The 15,000-nt window shown below is 29.7% G+C and overlaps 1 protein-coding gene across 5 annotated transcripts in view; it reads left to right on the top strand.

Annotated features, from left to right (window-relative positions):
• The window catches only part of LOC106877753 (protocadherin-18), a 210,011-nt gene extending 203,256 nt beyond the window's left edge, over window positions 1-6,755 (top strand). For all 5 annotated transcript variants that reach the window (XM_052973116.2, XM_089362767.1, XM_089362768.1 and 2 more), the window contains exon 4: window positions 6,304-6,755. In XM_052973116.2, coding sequence (XP_052829076.1) covers window positions 6,304-6,341 — 38 coding nt within the window. In that variant the 3' untranslated portion in view covers window positions 6,342-6,755. The remainder of the gene's footprint in view (window positions 1-6,303) is intronic.
• The last annotated feature ends 8,245 nt before the right edge of the window (window positions 6,756-15,000 follow it).

Genomic DNA, 15,000 nt, shown 5'->3' with positions numbered 1-15,000 from the left:
GCACATACCTGTACGTATATATGCATATACTCATTTACTATTTGTTTATATATATATATATATATATATATATATGAATGAAAAAATACACATTATGAACAGGACATCACCAACGAGTGAGAAATATGTAAACATACAATGAAAGATGAGTACAGGACAAAATGCTGAAAGATGTGTAACCCCTCCTCAGTTGTCGACTGTGATATTACTCCCTGTTTTGTGCTTTTAATGACAAGACAGGAAAACTTCATAAGACAGCAGTATCCAGAAATTTTTAAAATATAAAATTTGTTGAGGGTTAGGACTTTGAACGAACAAACGATACCAGAGTGGACATACGGAAGAAATATACATATATATATATACATACACACTCATAAGTATATATATATATATATATATATATATATATATATATATATATATATATATATATATATACACACTCATAAATAAATAAATGTATGTATGTATGTATGTATGTATGTATGTATGTATGTATGTATGTATGTATGTATGTATGTATGTATGTATGTATGTATGTATATATCTAATATTGCACTGGTGTTCATGTATGAGTTTCTGCACTGAATATACTGAGTTTGCTCAAAGCATTCTCAAAGAGCTCACCCTAGTATATTTTCAATATATTTATAAAGATTTATAAAGATGAAGAATAAAAAAAAAAGAGAAAAGAAAACGAAATCAAAGTTAATTCCCTATAGGTTGAAATTCAGAATGGTAAACTTCATTATAGGAAACAATGTATAAACTTGCAACGCAAACATTTGATTGGTGATGTATATCATAAGCTATGAGGCTATTCTATCAAGAGAACAGCAAATGAAAGTGCACGTAGTTTAACACACAAATGCAAGATAAACATTTCGCTTGTCTGTTCTCAAGTATGGAGTACTGTATGGATTAACTATTGTTTCATTTGCTTATCCATCTGGTATCAAAAAGTGAGACTAACATTGAAGATATGATTCTATCTTGTCTAGATAGATGACTCAATGGTCATTAAATAGATCTCCTCGCTGTTATTGGAGATGATTAACATAGGAATAGTTAATCCATATATTGCTATAGATAATCAAAATGGTGGTTTGTCATTTGTTATTAACTTGCCTTTTCATCTGCTGTTATATCTGTTATTGCCTTATGGCAGATATGTTGACCACTAGTAACTGCGTAAGCTTATATACAATTTGTCCATCATGAATGTTTCTGTTCTGAGTTCATCTTACATGTCAGGAACCAACATTATTTCGTTAACTCTCAAAGGTTGACTTTGCCTTTCATCCTTTTGGGGTCAATAATTCTTCAACTATGGAACTGGTAACTGCTAATATCCTTTATTCAGGATATTCCTTAACCCTTCCTCTCTGAAGATGGAATAGTTGGCTTTTATATTGAAATCTTTACTCAATGAGATATGCACAAAATGCACAGCTATTCTAGAATCAGTTTTAAAAGACATTATGAGTGACTTCTTAATCTATTATTTATTCTAACAACTCAGCATTTATGTTTGGATTTTAAATTACATGCTCTAAAATTATACCACATGTTTTGCTGGCTTATTCTTTCATTCTAATGTACATATGTGTGTGTGTGTGTGAATGGATGGATGTAGGTAGGTAGATAGGTAGAGCGGTAGGTAGGAATGTATGCATGGCTGGCTGGCTGGCAGGATGAACTGATGAATAGAAGAATGGATAGATGTGTGTGTATGTAAGTGAGAAAGAGTGTGTGTGTGTGTGTGTGTAGCCTCTCTAGATCTGTCATATCAGTGTGTCTTTCAGAAAACTGACAGCATCTTTGGCCTGTGAATTGTTTTTCCTGTTTACAGCTCCCAGCATCATATCAGCTTCAGGTTTTGATTTCTTTTAATAAACATGATTGTGTAAATGTAAATAAACAAGATTTTTACATTGGAAACTTACCACAAATATTTTAGATTAGTTGTTTAAAGCATTCTTACAGAAACCGACATTATATTAAGGAATTAAGCTTTAATCCAGTCAAAACTGATTAATATATCACATGGAAGAAGTTTCAATTAATTTTCTAACTAGAAATATATCTACATAACTGTGTGTGCATATATATATATATATATATATATATATGCACATATATATATATGTATTTATGTACTCTACATATATGCATACATACAGACAACCATATATATACATATATGCATATACATATACATACATATATATATGCATATATATATATATATATATATATATATATATATATATATATATATATATATGTATGTGTATATATATATATATATATATATATATATATATATATATATATATATGTGTATATATATATATATATATATATATATATATATATATATATGTATGTGTATATATATATATATATATATATATATATATATATATATGTATGTGTATATATATATATATATATATATATGTATATATATATATATATGTATATATATATATATATATATATATATAATATACATATATACATACACACATATATATATACATACACATACACACACATATATATACACAAGCAAATATACATATAGACACACACACACACACACACACACACACATTTATATATGCATATATATTACATACATATATGTAAATGTATACATTTATGTAGATGCACTAGCCTATTTCTTCATCTTCTAATTTGGATTGTGTGTGTGTGTGTGTGCGTGTGTGTGCGTGCGTGTGTGTGTGTGTGTGTATCCGTACACATTAACATTATATACTCACATATGCATTAATATTAATCGAATATCATATTAAACTTGACTCAAACGTACTATTAATGTCAAATATCAGCATATTACACTTTGCAGCAATAGCCTTGCTAAAGAACAATTATAATTAGCTTAAATTCAAATGAATTCTTATGTTACCGAAATCTGTTAAGTTATACCCTCTTGTGCATGCTTAAATGCTTAAAACTAAGTTCACAGAATAGGTTTCAAGACCAGTTTGGATAATTTCATATTTTGAATCACTTGGTTGGCTTTTATTACTCGCCTCTGGTCACAATCATTGCAGGTCTGTTGAACTTGTCCCAAAATTTTTAGTGCTCTTCTCTGATAATTCTTCAGTTCTTGGATGGTTCTTATTTTTATTATAAGTATCATCAATATCACAAGAGAAATTTTTATTGTTATATGGAAAGGTGACCTTAACATACACTTCACAGAAAAGATTATTAGTAATATATTGTAAATGTTCATTTGTATGTTTCACAATATGTGTGTGTGTGTGTGTGTGTGTGCGTGTGTTGTGTGTGTATGCATGTGTGTGTGAGTGTGAGCATACATATGTATATATGCTTATATATCTGTATAAAGAGTGTGTGTGTTATTTCTTTACTGCCCACAAGGGTCTACACACAGAGGGGACAAACAAGGACAGACAAACGGATTAAGTCGATTATATCGACCCCAGTGCGTAACTGGTACTTATTTAATCGCCCCCGAAAGGATGAAAGGCAAAGTCGACCTTGACGGAGTTTGAACTCAGAACGTAACGGTAGACGAAATACCGCTAAGCATTTCGCCTGCCGTGCTAACGTTCCTGCTAGCTCGCTGCCTTTGTGTGTGTGTGTGTGTATAAGTGTGTGTGTGTTTGTATGTGAGGGCACATGGCCTAGTGGGTAGAGAGTTGCGCTCAGGATCATGGTTTCAATTCCTGTGCCAGGTGTTGTATTGTGTTGTGTGAGCAAAAGACTTCATCTCATGTTGCTCCACCATCACTTCGACACCTCACATGTAGTACACTGTTCAGGCAATGTCAATTTGATGGAGGGAGTCAGCTATTGTACAAACACATACATTTGATCACTTCAAACGAATCATCTGAGCAGGTTTGTTCAGCTTGAAATTGCTAAACCGTCTTTCTTGGATTAGGAGAAACAACCATTGCTGCCATCATATATGTACACACACACACACATTATATACGTATGTACCTATATAATATATGTCATCATCATCATCATCATCATTTAACGTCCGCTTTCCATGCTAGCATGGGTTGGATGGTTTGACTAAGGACTGGCGAACCAGAAGGCTGCACCAGGCTCCAATCTGATCTGGCAGAGTTTCTACAGCTGGATGGATGTCCTTCCTAACGCCAACCACTCTGCCACTCTGAGAGTGTAATGGGTGCTTTTACGTGCTACTGGCACGAGGGCCAGTCACACAGTGCTGGCAACGGCCACGCTCAAAAAGGTGTTTTTTATGTGCCACCTGCCTTGTAAGTGGATTTGTAAGATGGAAACTGAAAAAAGCCTGTCGTATACATCTATATCTATCTATCTATCTATCTATCTATCTACCTATCTATCTATCTATCTATCTATCTATATATATATATATATATGTATATGTTTGTGTTTCTGTGCTTGTCCCCCCCACCATTGCTTCACAATCAATGTTGGTGTATTTATGTCCCCATAACTTAGCAATTCGGCAATAGAGACGGATATAATATGTACTAAGCTTACAAAGAATAAGTCCTGGGGTTGATTTGTTCGACTAAAGGCGGTGCTCCAGCATGGCCACAGTTAAATGACTGAAACAAATAAAAGATAAAAAGAATAAAAGAATATATATCGTTATATAGCTTTGACTTTCTCTCTATCTATTTATTTTTCCATATGTCTATCTTTTTGTCTCTCTATCTGTCTATCTATCAGTCTATGCATGTATGCATGTATGTATGTATGGATCTATCTGTATGTCTTTAAACACGCACATATAAGTGTATATAATAAGAGAGAGAATGACAAAAACAGAGAGAGAAAGAGGGAGAGAGACCAAGAAAGAGAGAGAAAGAAAGATAGATAGACAGATATTGTCCTGAGGAAGGTAGTGTTGGTAGTGAAGCATCAATCGGAATACCTTGTGGTATATTCCCTTACATCCCTTTATATACTTAGTTTTAAAGCCCACTAAGGTCAAATTTGCCTGTCCTTCTTCTGAGGTTGTTAAATTAAGCAGCAGATAAAACATGGGCATCAATATAATCAGCTAAAACCCTTGGAGGCAGTTTTCCAGAATGTCTACACTGCAATAGCTGAAAGCACTGAAAGAATAAAAGGATAAAGGAATAAAAGAATATATATACATATATATATATATATATATATATATAAAATATACTTTTACATTGTTATTTCCATTTATTTCATATTTTCAGCAATACTGCATGAATATTGTAATGATAATTTTATAAAACCATATTCAAATTTTACCTCGTAAAAATATTCAGTATATTCTTGCTTTTTTATATGCCACTGACATATGTATATACATACACACACACACACACACACATATATATATATATATATATATATATATATATATATATATATATATATATATATATATATATATATATATATATATATATATATATATATATATATATATATATATATATATATATATATATATATATATATATATATATATATATATATATATATATATATTTATATATCTATATATCTATATCTATATCATATCTATATATATATATATATATGTAAATATATATGTAAATTTATGTTTGTAAATGGAGTTATTTACTTATGTTCTCATCTACAATTAAAGTATCTTTGCATGCATGATTGTGTGTATGTGTGAGTATGTACATACATATATTTGCATGTTCTGATTGATACATGTGTGTATCTGTGTGCATATGTATTTGTATAAATGCATCTGTGTACACATATACATGTCTGCATATATGTATGTATGTATGCATGTGTATATATATATATATATATATATATATATATATATATATATATATATATATATATATACATATATATATATATATATATACATATATATATATATATATATATATATATTTTTACATATATTTATGTATACATATATATATATATGTATGTATACATATATACATATATACATATATGTATGTATGTATGAATATATATGTATATATATATATATATATATATATATATATATATATATATATATACATATACATATACATGCATCATCATCATCAACATCATTTAACATTCGTGTTCCATACAGGCATACATACTTGTTATGTATACACATATACATATATGAATATGTCTGTGTATATGTATATATGCATGTGTGTGTGTGTGTGTATACATTTTTCTTTTACTTGCATGTTTGCATTTCTGTATTAATTTATTACAGATGAAATAAAATTATCAATTTTAGAAACCTTATTTTCTTTTCAGGGCTAACATGTTCTGGCATTTCTTGGAACAAAGAATAAAGAATAATTTGAAAACACCAAAGACTAAAAGATGAAAGCCGGGGAAAACTGTGTTTGTGAAATTACTGAAGTGAAAACCTTCAAACTATGACAAGCTCATGTAAGCTTAAAACAACTTCATAAAAGTGTCAAATACTAAATGGAAGTGCTAAGGGAAATTGTGAAAACGCCATAGTGAATCAAATACTGTCCTTTAAACATCAAAGCTGTTCATTTTTTTGACATGTTAAGTATGTCAATTAATAATGATGCATGACTCTCAACTATGGTAACAGAATTGGTTTGTGGTCAAATGGTAGACTGACAAGCCTTACTGCTGGTTTTTCTATATCTGATTTTATTCCATATCATTTATAGCTGGACAGCAGCAGGCCATAAGCCAATCCCTTACTACAAAAGAAAGAGAGAAAGAAAGAGAGAGAGAAAGAGGGAAAGTGAGAGTGAGAGAGAGAATGAGAGAGAGGGAAAAAAAATTCAATCAATAATTTTGTAGTAAATTTTGATTAAATGTAGAAATTGTGCATTTTTTCACTTAATGGAAAAATCAAATACATTTTAAGAGTGATTTTTTTCCTCTCCCTTTCAATTTTTTTTTTATATTATTTAAAAAAAGATTTATTATTATTATTATTATTATTATTATTATTATTATTATTATATTCTGTGAAATATTTTGAGTGGAATTGTCTGTCACTGGGAAGTGCATCGAAGAGGAAGAACGAATATTAGAACAATACATAATTTTGACTGAAATTAAGTCTTCAAAAGATTGCTGAAAAGGCAAAAATAAAATAAGATAAAAAAAATATAAACATAAACAAAAATCAAAGTAAATCCAAAATTTGGGAGAAAATATGAAGAAGAAGAAGAAGAAACATAGAAAAGAAGAGAAAGAAATTAAGCTGATTTAATTGAAGATAATGACTTGAGTACGAAGATCTGAGTACCAAAATTCAAGTACCAAGATTAAAAAGTTTTAAAAAATTCATTAAGCAGCAAAATAAAATGCAGAATTGAACAAAAAAAGAAAGGAAAAAGAAAAAGAAAAAATAATAAAAAGAAAAAAAAAACAGTAGAATCTCAAGAAAAAAATCTTAAGCCACATAATTTTCTTGATGGGCTTAACTTTTAATGAACCAATAGAATTTTATATGAAAAGACATTTTTCTGTGTGATAGCAGTAATTATTGGAATAGAATGGCTGAATTTTTGATCACATCTCGTGGAAGAGATGTATAAATCCATAAAAACACTAAGCAATGATGAATCTTTTAACCATTTTAGTCGCAAAGAAATTATTCTCTCAAACTACATGGAATTTCAATCTGCCTCCTGGCTCTGGCTTATAGGATAATAGGCTTTAATAGCGCTGGTATATATATGTATATATGCAAACACACATTTATATATATGTGTGTTTGTATGTATCATATATTACATATACACATATATATATATATATATATATATATATATATATATATATGTATATATACATATTTATATATACATATATATGTTTGTGTGTGTATATATATATATATATATATATATAGACAAACATATATACACACACATATATATATATACACACACACACCACACACAAACACACATACATACATATACACATACATACATATATATATATATATTATATACAGACATATATATATATATATATATGTATATATATACACACACACACCACATATATACACACACACATATATATATATATATATATATATATATGTATACACACACATATTCATACTAATAATGATGATGATAGTAATAACGATAAAGATGATGATGATGACGATCATAATAATAATAATAATAATAATAATAATAAAAATAATAATAATAATATATCTACGATAACATCATAAATAGTAGTAGCAATAGTGTTTGTTAGTAGTAGCTGGAGTACTAAAATAATATTAATATCAAATCAGAAATACCTATACATAAATTTGCTGTGTGCATACCTGTATGTCTAAGTCTGAGTGTGTGTGTGCACATGAAACAAATTTTATTACAGGTTCTAAATGTAATGTATATATGTGTGTATATATATATATATATATATATATATATATATATATATATATATATATGGTGGATGTCAGTATACCTGGTGGTATTTGGCCAGGTCTCTTTACAATCTGAGTTCAAATCCCACCCAGGTTGATTTGCCTTTCATTTTTTCCATGCTTGATAAAACTAATACCAGTCATAATACTGGGCAGATATTTTCAACTGTTGCACAGTACAAGGCTGTGCCCCAGCATGGCCAAAGTCTGATGATTAACACAAGAATTTAGATTCTTACTCGTACACATAAGTTGAAATGCACATCCATATACACATGTATGTGTATACATATAAGCTTATGTATATATATAAATATATATATATATATATACCTATATATGTATATACATATATATATATACAAGCTTATGTGTATGTATATATATATATAGATGTATATGTATATATGCATATATGTGTATATATATATATATATATATATATATATATATATATATATATATATATACATATGTACACATATATGTATGTATATGTTTGTATATATGCATATATATAAATGCATACATATATATGTATATATATATATATATATATATATATATATATATATATATATATATATATATATATATATATATATATATATATATACACTTACACACACATAATATATGTATATACACACGTATATATGTATATATATGTATACACACATACACACACACACACATATGTGCATGTATACATATGCTCCCCTAACAACATTGATGTATGATGACTTAACTGGATGACTTACCTTTACCTACCCATTGAATTAGTATGTCAAGTGGTTGAATATTTCATGGATGTTTTCACTTTACATAATACCCAAACAGAATCAGAGCAATTCAAGTGTGACAAGATGGGACTTCTGAATTACAGGTATACCTCATTTGATAACATTCTACATAGTTTCCATCTACAAAAATTAACCTACAAATGAATAAAATACACAGATGTAAAAAAATCTAACGATATACCCTGTTATTTAATTTTCAGTTGTATACCTTTTTAGATAATTATTTATTAATTAGTCTAAATAAATCCTATTCTATACATGGTTTCGTGTATTTTCTGTTTTAGGGTTTTATTGTAAGATTTTTGTTCCGTTAGATATTTCTAAACGCAATTAGAATTCTCCATTGCCAACAAATAAATTCTAGACATGCAGGAAAACATACAGAGATTTAAAGTTATCAGAAAATATAACCGGCCTGTCATCGAAGTAAAAAAAATTCATAGATATCCTAAGTACATGCAAAAAGAAAATAAAGAAGAAAGAAAGAAAAACTAGATATAAGGTTTGAAACTGTGGGAGATGAAGTTTAAAAGATCAGACAGAAGAAGGCTTTAGAATTTTAGTGGTTTAATTATTTACTACTTGATACAGATGAACAAATACAAGTTCTGAAAGATCTCAACATTGAATTATTAAAATTATTGATGTAAAGTTGGATATTATTAAACACTGCATGAATCAAAGAGAAAGGGGCCACTGCATACATCCACATATTCATAAATGCATGCATATATATATATATATATATATATATATATATATATATATATATATATATATATATATATGTGTGTGTGTGTGTGTGTGTACATGTACACACTCTAGAATCAATCATTGAGGAAGTGTGTTCAATGCTACAATGGGGGATAAATGTTCTTTATTTTTGGATTAACAAGGCAACCGATGGTTTCATGTTAAAAACTCTTAACAATTATTCAAGCAAACCATTTTTTTGAGACAAGTACCAATATTCTCGAGTGGGTTTACTTGAATAAGTGTGGTGATCTTTTCAACATGAAACCATTGGTTTCTTTATCAATCCAGAAATAAATTATATATATATATATATATATATATATATATATATATATATATATATATACATACATATATATAAGCATATATAAATATAAATATACATATATATATACAAGCATATGTAATATAAGCATAAACACTCGCGCATAAGCACACTCATATATATATATATATAAAATATATAAATATGTCTATATACATGTGTATATGTTCATTCTTATGTTAATGCATCTGTAAAAAAAAAAAGAAACATAATTAAACATTGTCTGAACAATGTTTTTGCTCAACAGGACACATGCTTTCAATGATATATATATATATATATATATATATGTCACCCAAAATGCTGACAGAAACCATAATGTAATTTATATGTAACCATTTACATATGAATAAAATAAATATGCATCAGAAACTATTCTATTCCTTTTTTTCTTTACAGCAAAATAAATAAAAATTTATATGTATGTATAGATGGATATATAAATATACAAACATATATTACAACAAAAATTTAAATTTTGGACATTGAGTTACCAAAGGTTTTGTATCCACAAAACCAAAGCCTTGTGGGTAACTCATCAGACTATACAAAGACAAAAGATTTAAACTTTCTATGTTGCGGATATGAGGAAACACTCAGAAATTGAGATTTAAGTCTTAACATATAAAAAACGTTAATGAGGACAGGTTGTCACCCCTGAACCAGAGGATAAAGCAACCCTTATAGACCCAAAAAAGCCTAACCAGCAAATGGAAGGATCCAATTTTGCAGTAGGTAGAGCTTGAAGTGGACACATTTAGAAAAAACTTCTTTACAACTGTTTCACATGCCGGGTTTAGTATAGTCCTTAAAAATTTTGACTCTCTCCATGATGCAGATTTTGCGACAGCCTCTCCCATTAATGTATGGGCCTGGAGGATCTATTATTTTCCACCTGATACCTTTGAAGTGCCACTCATGGCAGGCCAGGGACATGACATACCATCTTCCTGGGACTCTGAAGGATGGCTGGTGGTTGTGGAAGTGACGTTTGAAAGATGTACTGGTTGATCTGATATACTTACAAACTTGGGGTTGGACTATATTCGCATTCCTGGTGCAATGACATCACAGAAAGAGCCAAAATTAGTAAGGACTATACTAAACCCGGCACATTAAATAATCGTAAAGAAGTTTTTTGTAAATGTTTCCACTTCAAGTGCTACCTACTAGAAATATTGGATCTGACGAGCTGTCCACAAAGCTTTGGCTTTGTGGATATGAAACCTTTGGTAACTCTATGTCCAAAATTTAAATTTCTGTTGTAATAATTACTGCTCTATTCTTTTGATTATGCTTCTTTTCTGAGATGTGTTTTATTGACTATATATACACATATATATATAGTTGAAAAGAGGTTAGGAGTCCATACAAATAAAAATTATGATTAAAATCTAAAGAAAGTTAGAAAAGACACAAAAGTATAGAATGTTTAATATTTTTGTTACAATGAGTGATTTATATATATATATATATATATAAATAGTAAATGAGTATATGCATATATACATACAGGTATGTGCATACCGACATCCACCTGTATGTATAGGTGCATATCTGGGTACAGGACATTGCAAACAAAACGTAGACGAGAAAACACACAAGCCACATAGAGAACATTCTTCTTCATCAGCTACCCCCGTTTTAACACTGGCGTTTCGATATACATATATTTATATGTACAGACACATGGTTTTGTTTTTCAATTTTTTAATTATTTTATTCGGATGGAAACATTTTAAGATCCAGTTTCAGAATCTTCTGAAGCAATGTTTTGGCAATGCTTATTTGAGTAGAGTGAAGACATGTAGAGGCTGATGGATCATCAAAGACACTCTGTTGTACAGCTTCTACCACTGCATCAGTGCCTACAATGCACTTAGGACCTCTTCCCAGAAGATCACTGATTGAAACAGTTCTTTCAAACCAGGCGATTAGGTTCCAAATCATGTTATTACTAGGAGATACTCTGACAGTCAAATGTTGCCAGTATTTTCTCTGAGTTTGAATAATTGATCTTTCACTTGTATAGGAAAACTCAACAAGTTTTTCTCATTGCTGGACATCATATGTAGCCATTTTAATCTCCAAGAGATTATTATTATTATTTTTAATGTTCAATTATGTGATCTGACTCTTTACCACACACTCACACAAACCCTCAACATCCTTCCAACTCATTTGGAGTACCTGATTCATGGATTTTCTTACTCTACCCTTGGGTTATGTTACCTTCAGAGTACATCGTTTCTGCACCTTTGATTATTTATTTATATATATATATATATATATAAACATAGGATAGTGGTACAACAATGCCCCAATATTTACTGGAAATAGCAGTTGATAATATACGATGAAACTTAGGTCCTAGATTATCCACATCTGGGTTGTACATTTATTTAATGTTCTTCCTACAGGTAAGATGAAATTTTTTATGTTCGCCGCCTGCAGACATCTTTGCCAGTATATATATATATATATACAGAGTGAAGCTTTACTATAGCGTCGTATATTATCAACTGCTATTTGAAGTAAATATTGGCACATTGTTGTACCACTATCCTATATTTATACTTTAAGCTGAGGGTTCTTTGTTTTACTGGGAAGCAATACTACTGTATTGCACTATTTAATAATATATATATATATATATATATATATATATATATATATATATATATATATATTATATATATAAATGAAAAATGTATAAATAAACGATATAACATATACTGATGTATATGCAAATGTATATGTGTGTATATATCATCATTGTTGTTATTCTCATTGGATTTTGTGTATTGAATATTCCCTGCGAGCATGGGTTTCAAAAAGTCTTGCTAAGGCTGTTTTCTATTTGTAGATGCCCTTGTCATAATCACAAAATTGTTCATCAAATAAGTCAATTTTAATTTTCTTGTTTTCATAATTAAAATCAATAAAACCATTGAGCATCAACAATTTTGTACAAATGAAGACGATCCCACACACAACTCCTCCAACACAAATATGCATGCACATACTTATATTATCTCTCTCTCTACACATGTATATATCTATTTGAGTAAATGTAATGACAAATAAGTTAGGTGAGTTGATTTACACAGAATATTAAATACATTTAATAGAAAAAAATGTGTGTGTATGGATATAAAATAGTCTGACTTCCTGAATATAAATGATATCAGAAGTTAAATGCGTAGAGTTTTACAAGTCCAACAGCTGTTTCTGGGGGCTCAGTGGTTCAGAATAATGATAGTTACTTGGAAGAAAGGGATGGTGTGTGCCTCAATAGGAGAATATCTGTGTTTTAAGATGGACATAAGGGCGGAGTGTTATGTGTGTGGTTTTGTGATGAATGTGCAAGTATGGAAGTATAGTGGGATGAGTTAGTGGGGGGGGGGCGGTGAAGTGTTGGTGTGTGTGTGTTATTGTTAACTGTGTATGAGTAAAACCTGAAATTGAGCAGGTGAGAATGGATGCTTGTATAAGGCAAAAAGGAAGGTAAGAACAATGTGATGGGTGGTTACGAACAAGGGATGAGAAAATAGGTACAATAAAACACTAGGGAAAAAAATTGAGGGATGAAAATTAGTGATGCACATGAAGTGAGAAAAGTGAACAAGTCCAGGGGTAGAACTAACAAAAACAAATTAAGAGAAAACTGGTGAACAAAATAGGGAAAAATAATAAATAATAGATAGGCACAGATATGGCTGTGTGGTAAGAAGCTTGCTTCCCAACCACATGGTTTGACAACACAGCACCCTGGGAAACTGTCATCTACTATAGCCTTGGGCTGACCAAATCCTTGGGAGTGGATTTGGTAAATGGAAACTGAAAGAAGCCTGCTATATATATATATATATATATATATATATATATATATATATATATATACTAGCAGAAAAACCCGGCTTTGCCCGGGTTAAAGAGAATAATGAAATCTAAAAACGCCGTCTAGACTACGCAACCCTCAACTGTTAGTAGCTACGATACCATATTTCTACAATAATAACTCTCCAATCCATGCCAGCATGGAACATAGACATTAAGTGGAATGCCAGTCTCTGATCTAGGAGGGCCTTGAAATCAATGTTACCAACTGGGGACTATGTGTGTCGCAGTGATAATAAAAAGACCCAAAGGAGGTCTGCAACGAAATAATTTTACTCAACACTTTGCAAGTGAATCAGTGGAGGCAAAGATGCGTCTCATTTACTTGACAATTTATGCACCACATTGCAGAAATCACAATGTAAATATATCTGAAAGGGTAGTCTTACACTGTTGTACCGTTGAATTACAAATAATGCTCATCTGTTATGTTCGGGTTAAAATTTCATCAACATCAAAAATATATGAATTTTCATGGGAGTTATGGCCGTTATACATAGAATATAATTTCCAAATTTCATAAAGATCCCTTCAGTACTTTTGACGTAGTTTTGAATAAGAAAACAAATGACTAATGTGTGTGTCTGTGTGCATGTGTTTGTGTGTGATGGGTGTATATATGTATAGATATCTGTATGCATGTATATATATGTATATATGTGTACATATTACATGTACATCTATATATATATACATCTACACATATGTATACATATACATGTATGCATATAGATCTATATCTATATATATATCTATGCATATACGTGTACATATAC

The sequence above is a fragment of the Octopus bimaculoides genome, chromosome 14, assembly GCF_046866305.1.
Source record: "Octopus bimaculoides isolate indiv1 chromosome 14, ASM4686630v1, whole genome shotgun sequence".
In the NCBI taxonomy this organism is placed as follows: domain Eukaryota; kingdom Metazoa; phylum Mollusca; class Cephalopoda; order Octopoda; family Octopodidae; genus Octopus; species Octopus bimaculoides.
This window is presented reverse-complemented; position numbering and strand designations above follow the sequence as displayed.